Source organism: Phyllostomus hastatus, unplaced genomic scaffold (assembly GCF_019186645.2).
Source record: "Phyllostomus hastatus isolate PE091 unplaced genomic scaffold, TTU_PhHast_1.1 phas_contig_34, whole genome shotgun sequence".
NCBI lineage: Eukaryota > Metazoa > Chordata > Mammalia > Chiroptera > Phyllostomidae > Phyllostomus > Phyllostomus hastatus.
This window is the reverse complement of record NW_025333857.1, coordinates 49,435,532-49,449,798: the sequence shown is the minus strand read 5'-3', so window position 1 is coordinate 49,449,798 and position 14,267 is coordinate 49,435,532. Positions and strand designations below refer to the sequence as shown.

Sequence of the window (14,267 nt, the reverse complement as noted above, 5' to 3'; positions counted from 1 at the left end):
TGGAGCAGGGAGCAAGAGAGAAAAAGAACTCCGTGCACTGAGCACCTGGTGTCTACTAGACAGGGGCATCTCCTCACTCCAGTGCCTCCCAGCCCTAGGAGGCCGATGCTAGTCACACTGCACAGGCAGCAGCTCAGAGAGGCTAGCACACCCGCAGAGGTCTCAAAGCCTGTGGATATTAAGATGAGAATAATTAATATTTATAAAGCACTCACCACGTGTCAAGCACTGTGATGGGCATTTAACATGTATTAAGTGTGTTTACCCCCATAAGAGTCCTGTGATTATTAAGGGAATGCCAAAGCCCAGAGAAATTAAGTGACTTGTCTAGGGTCACCCAGCAAGGAAGTGGCAGGACCAAGATTCACACCCAGGCAGTGGGACTTCAGAGCTTCTGCTCTAAGATGATCCCCATCACTCTGGAGCTGCTCGATGTAGTCCTCCCCAAAAGCGCATTTGTCTCACCCCAGGTGCCAACACCACCAGCCGGTTAGGGGGTGCGGTGGGGCAGGACTGCCCCCTGGGGCCCAGGGAGCCCTGTCTGTCACGAGCTGTCTGTCTGGCCGTGACTTCTGTGGGTAACTCCAGTCCTTCCCTCCCACACAGGCTGGTGGCCATTGCTCTGCTGGTCCTGGATGAAGAGGAGAGTGCCTTCTGGTGCCTGGTGGCCATTGTGGAGACCATCATGCCGGCTGATTACTACAGCAAGACGCTGACTGCGTCCCAGGTGAGCGGGGCCGGGTGGGGACCTAGTAGTGACACAGGTCAGCCCCTGAGTTGTTCCTGCAAGCCGACGAATCTCAGAAAAGTCAGGAATCTCTCAGAATGGGCCAGGAGCCTCTCACCGGGATGGCTAGGAAGTTCTGGTGCGCTAACAACCTTTAGAATTTTGGGGACCCTGCCCACACGATAGACTGTTGTTATTCCAGGGGTGACCTTATGTCATTAGAAACTGTTTGTTTCCTGGGGAGGGAAGGAGAAGAAAATCTAGTGTCCCTTGCTATTTGCCAGTAAGGAATTTCAAAATACAGGTCAGGTGGGGTGGAAGACGGGACTGGGAGGTGGTGGCGATTCTTCACTCATGCTCATCACCCACGGAGGAGTGCAGCAACTCCAGTGTCTCGGGACCTCCTCCATGGCCAGCCGAGCACAGGCCAGGCCTGGAGTCCGGCGACCGTGTCGGGGCCAGCCCCTCCAGCAGTCAGCTGTGTGGCCGGGGTTTGTTGAGGGGTGTAAACGAAAAACCATTTCAACCCTCCCATGGCCACTCGCCCACACCCCCCGCCTCCCCCCTCGTCCTCTTCTTGCTGTGTCTGCACCACCTGCTCTAGGGAGAAAGGCCACCTCGAGGGCACTTTGTCACTCCCCAGCCCCAAACCCGCCCAGCCGTCACCTGCCCATCCATCCTGTCCCGCTCTCCTGCTGCGGTCGCGTGACTCCAGTCCCTCCTCCTGGGGCATCCCCCGGGGTGGGGAGCTCAGGGGAGCGTGGGTACTCAGGTGTGGAGTGGAAAGGTCAGGGCTGGAGATGAAGAGCTGGGATCGTGGGGAAACAGGCAGCGAATCAGGTAAGGAGGTGTTTGGCTGCCCAGAGGGAGAGCCCAGCCTAACAGCAGCTTAAGAGGCGGGTTCTTGTCAGGGAGAGAGAAAGCCGAAGGCTCCTTCTAGGCCCCTGCTCTGCCATCCTGGCACGTGGCTTTCACCCTCCGGCTCATGGTCTTGAGGGCGTCGGACGGCTGCACCGCCTCCGGCACTGTGGCCACGGCCCAGGTGGGAAGAAGCAGAGGGTGGAAGGCCAGAGCCAGCTCCTTTCAAACAGCTCCCCCAACCGCACAACTCCTACTCCCACCCTCGCGCCCCCCCGCACAACCATATCGCGTGGCGCCTCTGCTTGCAAGGCAGGCCAGGAAGTGTTCCGTATTTTACCTTCACATTTTAACATCCCTGAAGTTGTGTGTTGTATAACCAGTGTGTCGTGGTGGGTTGTTTTTGTTTTCAGTGTTTAGAAACTTTCATTTTGAGGAAATTTTGAATGTCCAAAAACACTGAGAAAACAGTAATGCCAGCCTCCGTGTCTCTGTCACCTGGTCTCAATGATCATCAGCCCCGGGAGGCCGGTGCTGTTCCCTCGGAACCCCCGCCCCTCCTCCTGCTTTGGTGATCCTGAAGTAAATCTCAGACCTCACACTGGCTCGACCGTAACCCCTGCGGGAGGCTTGGTGGCACCTCAGAGTGAACGGTCGCCCGAGGCTGTGAGCTGGACGCCAGGCCTGCACAGCGGGCCCGGGCTTCTGGGAGAGGCAGGAAGGAAAGGGAGGGTGCGGCGCAGCGGGCAGCCGACGCCCGGAAGATGGCTCGGGTGGGAGGGGAGGGCTGGGAGACCAGCGGTTTCGGAAACGGGCAACGGGAGACTCAGCGGCCGGTCTAGGAGGTGGGGGGCCGACCGCAGGAGAGCCATGTCCTAGAGCCGGGAAGGAGCCAGTGCTGCGAGTAGCCCGCGGGACCAGTACAACAAGCGGGGAGGTGTGACAGCGGCCACGTGGAGAGGCCGTGCGCACCCGTCGCCCAACAGTGGCCCCTTTAAGAGCATTCCTTGATGTTCAGGGTAGCAGGACAGTGTGGCTCCTCCTGACACCTGCCCCCAGGCCCCCCGAAACATGCGTGGAGCATCCTGCGCATCGAGCCCAAAGTGGGTATGAAGGAGCAGCCGTGGTGTCGGCTTGAGGTTCAGAGGGGCAAAGGGGCCCAAGCTCCAGCAGCCACGACCTTGGCAGCCCACAGAGACTCCAGGCCAAAGCTCCGAGCTGCAGCCTGGGAGCAGCGGGGGCTGTGTTGCTGCACCTTCTCCCAGCCAGGCTGGCTCTGGGCCCCTGGGCAGGGCAGGACCCAAGCTGAGGCTCCGGAACTGTGTGTGGCTGGGCGGCAGGGGCCCGGAGGGAGAGCAGCAGCTGATGGGCCCTCTCGCTGGCCTCCAGGTGGACCAGCGGGTATTCCAGGACCTCCTGTCAGAGAAACTGCCCAGGCTGACGGCCCATCTGGGGCAGCACCGCGTGGACCTCTCTTTCATCACCTTAAACTGGTTCCTCACGGTCTTTGCCGACAGTCTCATCAGCAGCATCCTCCTCCAAGTCTGGGACGCCTTCCTCTATGAGGGCACCAAGGTAGGGCACTGCCGGGGGTGTGCGGGAGGGTCCTGGGCAGGACCCTTCACCCTCGGGGCCTCAATTCGGCCCCTGGACAACGGGAGGGCAGTGACACCTGGGAGGGCTGTGGAGCATGTCTGCCCGGAGCGTTGGCTTGTAAACTGAGTGCTTTGCACATGCGCTTGAGGAAGTGGTGCGGCCTCCAGAGGCGCCCAGTAAAGTTGGGGGAGGCTCCTGTCCCCGGAGACCCAGGAGGGACATCCCCATTCCATCCGCCGCCACTTAGTCACCTGGGCCCCTCCTTCTCTTCCTCCTGTTGGGACGGAGCTCTGGATCAGGAGGTTGGCGCTTGGGTCTGGTCCCAGCTCTGCCCGTGACCTTGTCAGGAGACCCTGGACAGGCCCTCGCCCACCGTCCAGCCGTTTCCACGGGGTGGCTGGTAACATACTGCACGGCACAGCGTAGAGGGCCCTCGGGTTTGTCGTTCCGCCGACCCCCGCCAGTGCCCCGTGTGAAGACGGAACTACCCCCACTCAGTCCCACCAGGGCTGGGGCCCCACCTAGGGCCCCAGGACAGAGCCGGGGCTCAGCCCCAGCCGCCGGATTCCAAGCCGTGCTCCCCACTCGGGTTTCTGATCTCCCTGCCGCTGGGCCTCCCATAAGCTTTCAGCCTGTCCGGCCTGTCCAGGACCCCCCACTGCCTGGTTCTCCTCCCTCTGGGAGCTTCCTGCCCCAGCCCCTGTGCCCCACCTGAGCTCCCACCTCGTCCCCAGGTGCTGTTCCGCTACGCCTTGGCCATTTTCAAGTACAACGAGGAGGCGATCCTGAGGCTGCAGGACAGCCTGGAGATCTACCAGTACCTGCGCTTCTTCACCAAGACCATCTGCGACAGCCGGTGAGCACCCACCCCTGCTGCCCACCACGGCCCCCACCCACACCCACGCAGGCGTCACCTTCTCCAAGAAGCCTTCCCTGACCAACCTTTCCTTAGTGGGCTGGAACGCCCACGGCCCTGAGCTTCCTCCTGCCTCGATACATATGACTTTGGGTGGAAATTGTCTCCTTCACCGTTTCCTCCCTGGACAGTGAGCTCCCCAGGGGCAGCGGCCAGGGGCCGTGTTGGCCGCCTGCCTGGGAAGGCACAGTTTGTGCAGGCACCAGGGGGCGCTGTGCCCGGGGCTGACTGCGCTCTCCCCACCAGGAAGCTGATGAACATCGCCTTCAATGACATGAACCCCTTTCGCATGAGACAGCTGCGGCAGCTGCGGACGGCGCACCAGGAGCGGCTGGAGGCCGAACTGCGGGAGCTGGAGCAGCTCAAGGCCGAGTACTTGGAGATCCGGGCGTCCCTGCACCCAGTGATGCCCGAGGGTTGCACCAGCGAGGACGAGGGGGACGGGGAGGCCTGACTGGTGTTCCCCACTGGTGTTCCCCAAAGCACTTTCTCATCCTCCGCCGGCAGGCCCAGAGGAGGACAGCCATGGAGTGGGGGTCCAGCCCTCTGAGCTCCATCACCCGGTGACGCTGGGCAAGCCCCTCCCCTCTCTGGGCGCCAGCCTCCCCATCGGACCTTGTCTGCCAGTCAGGTTGTCTCCTCACGCATGCGCACCAGAGCTGCTGCCCTTCCTTACTCCCCCCTCAGAGCACTCTGCGTGCAGACCAGAGTGCTGTCTCTGCGGGGAGCCTGGAATGTTCCCTAAGTTTATCTGCACAAAACAATGTAAATATGAGAAGCAGTTCACAAGCTTTGGAACTCACACAATTCTCAGTAACCACCTGGTCTGGGCGAGTCCGCCACTAGGGCCTTCCCGGCCAGGGACGTCCCCGGCTGCTGTTCCTGCGACGTGTCTGCAGGGCTGGTGCCCCCCGGTCCCCTGGGGAGCCAGGGCCCTGTGCACGTGGGGCTTCCGTCTTTCTGGGCGAGAGCGCCTCTCCAGCTCCTGCTGCCGGGGCCTGTTCCTGAGCCTCACTGTTCCTGAGCCTCGCTCGGACCTGTGCCCCGCTTTCCACTCACAGCCCATGTGGGTGGGGGCAGGGGTGCCCAGGAAACGCCCACCCACCACCAAGAGGAACAGGGTGTGGGCAGAGAGCCCGGGATCTGCAGTCCCCTGGTCTCCCAGCACCAGCCTCGCTCGAAGAGCCGCCTCTTCTCGGAGAACGGGGGTTGGGCAGGGAGGAACAGGCAGTGAGAGGGACAGCCGCAGCCTGTCCCCACCCCCTCCAGGCCTGGTCAAGGCCACCCGGTGACTGTGGCAGCTCCTTTCTCAGCGAAACCCGTGACTGAGGTCGGCAGCCTTTGGTACGAAGGACTGGGGGTGCGGGGTCCTCACGTGGAAACCTAGCTCTGCTCCGAGGATCTCGTGCAGGGCGGGCAAGGAGGCCGCGCCCATCACTGGGGAGCAGAGACTGGCTGTCTGTCAGCCGCAGGCGTGGACCTGGGTTGGCACACCCGGCACCCGGTCCCCCCACACACAGCCCTGGGGAGGGGATGCTCTGGTTCCTTTCCTGCCACATTCACGGGGGCTCCAGGGCGCCAGGTTTCCCCTGGATTCCCCACACAGGGGCCCGGCGGCCTTTCTCCTTTTTACTGTACTTTCTTATACACCGAGGCCATTTCATCTCCAGACGGTATCTGTGCAGCATGACGGCCCTGAGAGGCTGGACTGGGGGGTCCTGGCTGTGCCCCCAGCAGACTGGGTGCACTGAGCCTAAGGGCCGTCACTGGAGACAAGGAGACAGCGCTGGTGCTGAGCCTGGTGCCCGGCACAGTGCAGGGCAGCCACGGGCAGAATGGCCATTTCACGCAGAGGCCCACAGAAGGCCCAAGGCTCCCGGAGGCTCTGGGCCCAGCTGGTCCCTCAGACCCCAGCCATGAAAACCGAATTCCTTCCTCCGCAAAAACTACACAATCCCGGATCAGACAGAGGCTGCCAGATAAATGGCACCCAGCTCTCCTGTCCCTCCTCTACCCACTCCTACCTCTTCCTCCTTCCTCCCCTCAGCCTCCCCTCCAGCCCTGGCCCGTTCTCTCCCTCTCTCCCTCTCCTGCCTCCCTCATCTTCCCTGTCTCCCACTTTTGTCAGTCTCCCCTCCCCTACACATACCCCCATTCTGGCAGAGGAGAGGCTCTGCCCAGGGCTGGGTGCCTCTGCCCTGCCCTCCCCCACAGGGGAAGGGGCTAGGCTTCACAGTCACCCCTGCCCTGTGCAACCTGACCTGTCCCTATGTGGCTACACCACAGAATCGCCTAAGCAGCTTTTTAAAAATGCTGGAGCCTGTTGCAGGGCATGGGCATGACGACACCCAGAGGCTGGGGATCCACAGAACGATGAGGACTGACGGACCGGTCCTCCTCTGGCCCTGCAGACGGACAGACGGGAGCCAGGAATGAGAGCTGCCCGTCCTGGAGCCCCCACCCACTGCGGGCCAAGCTGGGTTTACAGGGGAGGGGCAAAAGGCTCAGGCCTGTCCTCTTGCCAGGAGTCGCACAGCCATGGGAAGTTGAAGCCATGCTCATAGCTAAAGTCCCCAAGTGCAAAACTAGGGAGGGATCCTCCCAGCTCACCTCCCCTTGTATGGAACCTAGAACACCTCCTGAGGACCGGAGGGAAGGGTGGGCCTGGCCCTCCACCGGTGCAGACCTGTAGGGTTGGCTCCAGGCAGGGGAGAATGGGAGGAAGGGCCGCCCACCCCGCCAGCCGGCTGCAGCAGGGACAGGTGGGGAGGGAGGCAGTCTGGACAAGGCCTGGGGCTGCTGCTTCTGCTCCTAGAGAGACAGCCCACCCTCCCCTTGCTCCCCGTGTAGGGCTTGGGGGCCTACAGCTGGTGTCAAGTTCCCAGCCCTGCACTGCAGCTGTCGCCCCCATCCCCAGGGGCCTTCCAGGGCTGGAGGATCTGATCCCTCACAGCCCCACCTTCCTACCCCAGGGGATGGGACCTCTTGCTCAAAGCATCCCTCTCCAGGTTGGACCCCCAGCACGCTGAGGTCCACACTCCATTCTACAGGGGAACTGGAAGGAGTTACCCAGGGGACCCCCATGGGCTGAAATCCTCAAGAATGCAGGGACCCCTCAAAGCAGGCCAAAGGGCCTGGAGGGCACTTCAGAAGGCCCCCACTGCAGACCACCTGTCTTCAGGGCTGCTCTTCCCCCACACTCAGAACCTCACCTCCCAGGAGCTGCGGCCCCTGTTTCCCTTCAATCTCCCAAGGGCACAGGGCCGTACGGTGCAGAGCTCCACGCCGGCCAGGTAGGTGGAGAACTTGCCTCCCATACATACACATCTTCTGGTCCCTTCCACGGCCAATTAAACAAAGCAGGCCACGCTGCCGCCTAGGGAGGAAAGGTGTCGGTTTCCAGGCCTCCCTCGATCAGCAGTATGGCCCAGTGAGAGGTGCTGGCAAGTGGGCCCAACTCTGGAGCCAGATCTATTATGTGGCTTTCTAGCTAGAGGCCCCTGGGCAAGTCACCTCCACTCTGGCCTCAGTATCTCCACGTGTGCAATGCAGACAATGGGCAGGACATAGCCTTCCTTAAACGGATGAGGATTAGGGGGAGGGGAAGGACAGGAAAGTGAGGACCCCCGGAATACACACAGTATCTCCAAGAAGGGTTCCTATTACAGAGCCCTCCAATGGCAGCCCCTCTGCCCCTCGGTCCACATGCCCCCAGGCCCCAGAGGTCCCTATCAAAGCAGCTTTCCCCCAAACACAGCCCCAGCCACCTACCTCCATGGCACGGGTGGGATGATGCAAAAGCAAGGCTGGGAGGGCACATCCACAGAGCATCTGGGAAGGCTTCCTGCGGAGGGTGGGGTGCTGGTGCCAAGCCTGGAAGGAAAGATGAGTAGGTTTAGGCAGTGGGAGGTGATGCGGTAAGAGAATTCCTGGTGGAAGAGAAAGTGTGAGCAAGGCACAGAGGTGTGAGTGTGCAAGGGGGTGGGGGGATGCACTAGAGATACCGCCTAAGTCCCAGCTGAATTAAGACATTCAGATGCTTCAGCCTTCAAAAGGCAATGGTGCCCACCCCCACCCCCATGTGATGAAAAATAAAGGTAATACTGGACCGTAAGTATAAGGAACTCCCACAACATTCTGATTTTCCTCGTGCTTCTTTGGAAGATCAAAGATCCAACTCGGTCACACTGATACTGGAATGTGCATTCAGTTGGCCTACCGAGCAGGCCAGCTCTCCCAGTCCCAGGTCAGGGTCGCAGAGCTGAGGCTTGGCAGGCCACCTCGAGGGGCTGGGCTCTGGGTGGCAGGCGGGGAGCCTATCCATTGGCTCTGGGCAGGGCAGCCACCCAGGGAACATGGAGTCTCAGGCTTTGGCCCTGGTTGTTCTCTCTAAGGAGATAAACAAGAGCCCCCAAGTACTCAGTGACTCTAAGCCTCGATTTCCCTCTTATCTGTAAAGTAGGGGTAATCCTAGTGGCCAAATAGGGGAGTTACCAGGATTAAATGCAATAATACATGTGATAGGACATAGTATGTGCTGTCACTCAACAGATGCTGCGCGCCTACTATGTTGCAGGCATTGTTCTAAGCCCTGAAGATACAGCACTGAACAAAACAAGGAGCTTCTCTCAGGAGAGGCGGAGTGGGTATCAGCTTGGGCTTGGGAGCCACGCTGCCTAGTGTTGAATTATAGCTGTGTTCTCAGCTTTCTGATATGTAAAATAAGTGGGTAATAGCATAACCTCGCAGGCTTGTGTGACGGCTGAGTGAGGTAATGCACTTAAAGTGCATAGAACAGTGCCTGGTTCCGTAATCTTTGGGTGGTGGTTATTCAAAGGCGGGCCCCTCCCCCTGGCCCCAAGCATCTCCGGATTCCTAGGGTACTCAGGACCCCAAGCCTGCCAGACTGCGCAGCAGCGCCCCCTCCTGGCTACCCCCGAGAAGGAAGGAAGTGTCCTTCCAACACTTGGGGCGGCGCTGCTTGCTTTTTTCTCCCGGGCCGAGTTTACCTAGCGCTTCTGTGGCGGGCTCTGTGTGCGCACTTTACCGAGCGGGCAAATTAGATCGACTCCTCTAATTCTTAAATAGCTCTCTGAAGCCGGTGCGATTACTGTTTTCAGTAATCGGAGGCTCCGGGAGGTCGAGTCCCTTTTCCGTGCCACGCAGCCAGGGACTGGCGAGACGTGAAGCCAGGCGGGTCTGACTGTCCTCAACCTCAGCCTGGTCGCCCGGGAGCCCGCCCCAATCACTGCGGCGTGTGCGCGCCTGTTTTGTGCGTGTGTGCACACCCCGAGACCAGCCCCGGGTGGCCAGGAGCACAGTCAGGAGAGTGGGGAAGGCGGGGTGCCCCCCGCGGGTGCGTGGGCGGGGCTTGTGTCGGGCTCCTGCCCCGCCCACCCGCCCCGCCCGCCAGGCTGCGGGGGGAGGAGGTGGTGGCTCGGGGCGCGGGGACTCCGCGGGCGGCGAGGAGCTCAGAGCCGGATCCGGACGCCACCGCCACCTGCGCGGCCGTCATCAAGGTAGGGCGGCCCTGCGCTGCCAGCCATGCCTTCCTGGTCTGCGCGCTGTGTGTGCTGCGTCTCTCTGCTGCAGCACCCCGGGAGGGATGCTGGGTCAGGGCGCGCCGCGGGGTCCTGGCGGGGCACGGAGGACCTGGCTTCCCACCCCTCCGCGTGACCTTGCACAAAGCGCTGCTCCTCTCCAGGCCTCAGTTTCCCCATCGGGATAGAGAAAGCAATGGTGGCCCCTTCCTCACTGAGCCGTGAGGAGAGGCCGCCCCAAGGTTCAAGCTCCCGACGGCTAGGGCCCGGATGGGCACTGTCTGCACCGCCCACCCCGCTCGCCCGCAGAGAGGGCCGCTCACCCTGGGTGTGGCCAGCCAGCCCAGACAGGCCCCCTTGTGGTCTGAGTGCTCTGCGGACCGTGTGGGGACTCTCCCCCTCTGTATGAAAAACAGGAGGTGGGAACACCCCTAGGTCCCTATTGAGCTGGCCTGGACATGCAAGGTGGGGCAGTCAGAGTCTGCCCGGCCAAGCCTGCTTCGCAGTCTGGGGCTAGGGGATCCCTGGGCTGAAGATGGTGGGGTCCTCGGTGGCAGACTTGCCTGCATGCACCTGGCTTTAGGGGATGATATGGGAAGTCCCTTAAATATGCTCAAGTGCTGGCACCCAGCTCCATGTCCCAGCCGGATGTGATAGGACTGCCTCACGTCAAAGCGTGGACCCCAGAGGCCCAGCAGTGCTACAAGAGCTGTGATCAGGTTGGGCAGTGGGTCTGAGACAGAGCACAGTCTGAAGAACTGTGGCTCGATGATGCTCTCTGAGTAAAGACCCTTGGCATCTGGTCCAGCCCCCCTGAAAGATCCCTTCTGGAAGGCCTTGCTACCCGGGGCACACCCCTTATGGTGGGGATCTCACAGGCTGCTCTGGGCACAGACAACATCTGACCCCATGGACAACATCTGACCCCTCCTCCCCAGATCTTCTCGCCTCCAAGCTGAACGGCCCCAGGCCCAGCACTGTTTCTCCAGCCTGAGCCAAAGAGAGCAAAGGCAAGACCCAGCCTGGGGCTTGTTCGGAGCCCACCCAGGCTAAGGCCAGAATGCATCCCTGTATTTCCTGTGCACCTTCAGCTCAGCAGCTGCCTTAGAGGTCTGGAGCCAGAGGAGCCAGAGGAGCCCTTCGCCAGGCCTTCCTCCTGACTGGCCCTCTTCCCCATCTTCCGTTTTCCGCCCTGATTGAGGCATAGTTTCTGAGAACCAAGTCTGGGCCTTCTGGTCCCTCTTGTCCCTTCAAGACCTGCTCCTCTTCCAGGAGCTTTCTTACAGCCAAGAGTAAGAAGGGGCCACCTGGGCAGGTGGTGAGCTCTGTGTCAGCAGAGGTGTGTAAGCAGAGGCTGGGTGAGCCACCTTCGACCTCAAGTCTGGGGTTCTAAGGGCTGAAGTAAAATGTCCATGCCCTTGCCTTCTGGCCGTGGTGGAGCTGCACCACAAATGAGTGTTATTAGCCCTTCATAAAAGCGGACTAAGTATATGTGCTGTCGCTTGCGTGTAGCTCTGATGCATGAGCTTACGTGCTTCCTAAGTCTCCTACCATCGTTACACGTGTATAATCTGGGCCCCGTTTCCTGCCTGGCTGGTCCAAGCCATTGTCTTGGTTTAGGAGCCTGACAGATTCTGATTATCAAAAACTCATCCCGCCCTGGCTGGGTGGCTCAGTCAGTTGGAGCATCGTCCCATGCACCAAAAGTTTGCAGGTTTGATTCCCAGTCAGGGCACATACCTAGATGGCAGGTTTGATTCCCAACTGGGGTGCATACAGGAAGCAACCAATTGATGTTTGTCTTTCACATTGAAATTTTTTCTCTCTCCCCCTTCCTCTCTCTCTAAAATCAATAAACACATCCTTAGGTGAGGATTTTTTTAAAAAGTTCATTTCATGCTAATTTTAAAATCTCCCATGAAACTGCAAATGTCCAAGCTGACAGGGATCTTGAAAAACCATCTCGTCCAACCCCCTCATTTTGCAGATAAGCATCTGCCGTCTCCAAAGGGGATGTGACCTGTCTGAGTCACGAGGCAAACCAGAAAGCAAGCCCAGGGGTCCTGGTTCCAAGGCCGGAGTGTGAGTGTGTGTGTGTGTGTGTGTGTTTGTAAACACCTACCATTCAGCAAATGAAAGCAGTCTGTATTTATTCCTATAAAATTAGCAAAAATGAATGTAAAAGGATAAACCTCTATGCTGACAAGGCTATCGGGAATCTCCGGTGCGTTTGATTTTGTGAGACAATCTGACAGCTTGTCCCAGAAGTCCATGACAAGGATCGGAATTACCCTTTGCCCCTAGCTTTGGACTCTGAGGACTTCCCCATGAGGAAGTCGCTGCAGACAGGGGAGGCGGGTGGGACGGCCGCGCAGGAGCCCGAGGGTGGCGGAAAGGCCAAGAGACAGGAGTCAGCAGCGCAGGTTCCAGGGTGAACTCTGCCTCCCCTGCACTCTGGCCTCAGGCCACGCCCTTCCCTTTCTTTACCTTCCTTCCCGGTCTGTGAAATGGGGTAGATGCAGTGATCGCTGGATCTTTCCTGCTCTGATAACCCGTGTTCTATCCTTACATCTCTTTCACCTGAAGCCTTTATGGGAAAGAGCAGTTCATGGACAATAATGCTAATGCACAGAGATACCAAAGAATGTCTCCGCCTCTCTCCACCACCATCGAATAAATCCCCTGGGAGGCAGGCAGCTCGCCCGTTTTCCCCTGGGAAGGGGATTCTGTTTGGCCAGAATCTGGGTTATTTTAGAGCACAAGGTGTTTTTATGTTTATGTTCTTTATCAGAAATTGGGGACAGAGATTTTTCAGGAGGAGCAGAAGATAATTCAGCAAGGTCCTCTATTTATTAAGTCTGCAGTCTGTGCCTTGCCTCCTTGAGACAGACAGGAGGTGCTTTGCAATCACACCTGGAGTGGAGGGCCGGGAACGGGCGACTCCGTTTCCGGAAACTAAGGCTTATTGGGCACCTCCCGCGTGCGAGGCCTCGAGGTGCCTCCCCCGGGGCCTGCGGGCTGCCGTGGGGAACACGTTAGGGTAAATTCTGTGAAGTGGCCACTGTCTGGCTGCTCTGGGCTCACAAGAAATGGCAAGTCTATTTGGTTCAGCCTGAATGGAAAAAGACATAATTAAAGGGCAGAGCACTCCCCACCTGCCTGGCTCTGTCCTCCGCGCTCCGCGTTGTTCGTTTAGTCATTCAACCATCGTTTATTACGCACCAACGTGGTGCCCCCGGTGTTTTCTGGGGGGGAGGGGTCTTGAGAGTAGGAGGGGAAAAGAAGAGACCCCAAAAACTCTGTCGTGAGTGATCCTACAATCTAATAAGGAAAAAAAGGGAAAACTAAGTAAAACAGATGTTGATAACCAAGATGGGGTGAATTGACTAGGGTTGTTTTTCTGTCGCGTTTCTGGTGCTGGAAGAGAGGGTGCTGCAGTGTAACCAGGGTGGTCGAGGGAATCTTGGAGACGTTGGGGTAAAGGCTGGGAGGAGGTGGAGGAGTGAGTGGAGCTGATTTCTGGGGCAAGGGCCGTGGTCCCAGGGTGCTGGAAGGGAGGACGGAACAGCCCGTGCCAAAGCCCTGAGGTAGGACTGTGCAGGCCCGTCCAGGGAAGAGCATGCCAGGGCAGTGATGGCAGGAGAGGGAAGAGGGGACCGGTGAGAGAGGCCCTGAGTCAGAGTGGGCGTCCACCCAGGCATCATGGGACCCTGTAAGTTCTCAAGGGAGAGACTGTTTCTGTTCCTTGTTCAGTGAGGAACACGAAGGCGCAGAGAAGGGACGTAACTGGCTGAGACGCCATCCCACCCGGCAGGTAGGGCTCCAGTCCAGGGCCGGGGGAACCGAGGGGCAGGGGCCGGCCCGGCCTGTCGGCGCAGCTCCTCTGGGGCCAGGCAGGGGACTGTGGGAGCATCCAGGCCACGGGTGATGGGGTTGGCCGGGCAGTGACCGTGGAAAGGGAGGGGGCTCTTGGTGCCGCAGTGAGGGAGGAGGTCCAGCCCAGGTGAGGAGGTCCTCCCAGGAGGAGGAGGAGAAAGCCAGGCTGCTCTCGGGCTTATTGATTTAGCAAACAATAGCATTTCTTATGCTCCAGGTACCCTGTAAGGTTTTACATACATACATTAACCCATGCAATCCTCAAAGCAATCTGTAGGTTTGATACTAGTAGTCATTATTACTCCCATTTTTAAATGGGTACATTATATTGTATGTAAATTGTATCTCAATAAAGTTAATTTACAAAGAAGTATATTTGCTTTTTCTATTAGAAATCCTTGATATTGGAGAGTTCAGAAAAAGACAAGGAAAAACACAGAAAATCAGTTACCCACACCTTCCCTTCTCATCTCAGACAGTCCATTTAGAGATTTTGGTGTATCTACTTTCAGTCTGTTTTCTGCCTCATCCCTATTTTACGGACGACGGCCCTGAGGCCCAGAGAGGTGCAGCCGCTTGCCCAGGGCCACGTAGCTGAACCCCGTGGTCTGGCTCCAGTGTCAGGGGCCTGGATGGCTGTGCTGGGCTGCCTGCGGGCACGCCCTGCAGTGCCAGGGTCAGTGGGTTCCACTGAGACCACCCCTTCTGCCCAGCCGCCTTCCGCTCCCCCCAGGTTTCACGGACGGGGAAAGTG

The 14,267-nt window shown here is 59.1% G+C and overlaps 2 protein-coding genes across 4 annotated transcripts in view; both read left to right on the top strand.

The window, feature by feature from the left end:
- The window catches only part of TBC1D2 (TBC1 domain family member 2), a 48,416-nt gene extending 40,197 nt beyond the window's left edge, over positions 1 to 8,219 (top strand). For both annotated transcript variants that reach the window (XM_045840902.1, XM_045840903.1), the window contains 4 exons: positions 607 to 727; positions 2,975 to 3,160; positions 3,916 to 4,037; positions 4,344 to 8,219. In XM_045840902.1, coding sequence (XP_045696858.1) covers positions 607 to 727; positions 2,975 to 3,160; positions 3,916 to 4,037; positions 4,344 to 4,551 — 637 coding nt within the window. In that variant the 3' untranslated portion in view covers positions 4,552 to 8,219. The remainder of the gene's footprint in view (positions 1 to 606; positions 728 to 2,974; positions 3,161 to 3,915; positions 4,038 to 4,343) is intronic.
- Positions 8,220 to 9,512: 1,293 nt separating this feature from the next.
- Positions 9,513 to 14,267, top strand: part of CORO2A (coronin 2A) — a 45,962-nt gene continuing 41,207 nt past the window's right edge. Inside the window, exon 1 of one of the 2 annotated variants that reach the window (XM_045840826.1) lies at positions 9,513 to 9,616. The gene's annotated coding sequence lies outside the window, so the exon portion shown is untranslated. The remainder of the gene's footprint in view (positions 9,617 to 14,267) is intronic. The other variant, XM_045840824.1, reaches the window with a different exon arrangement.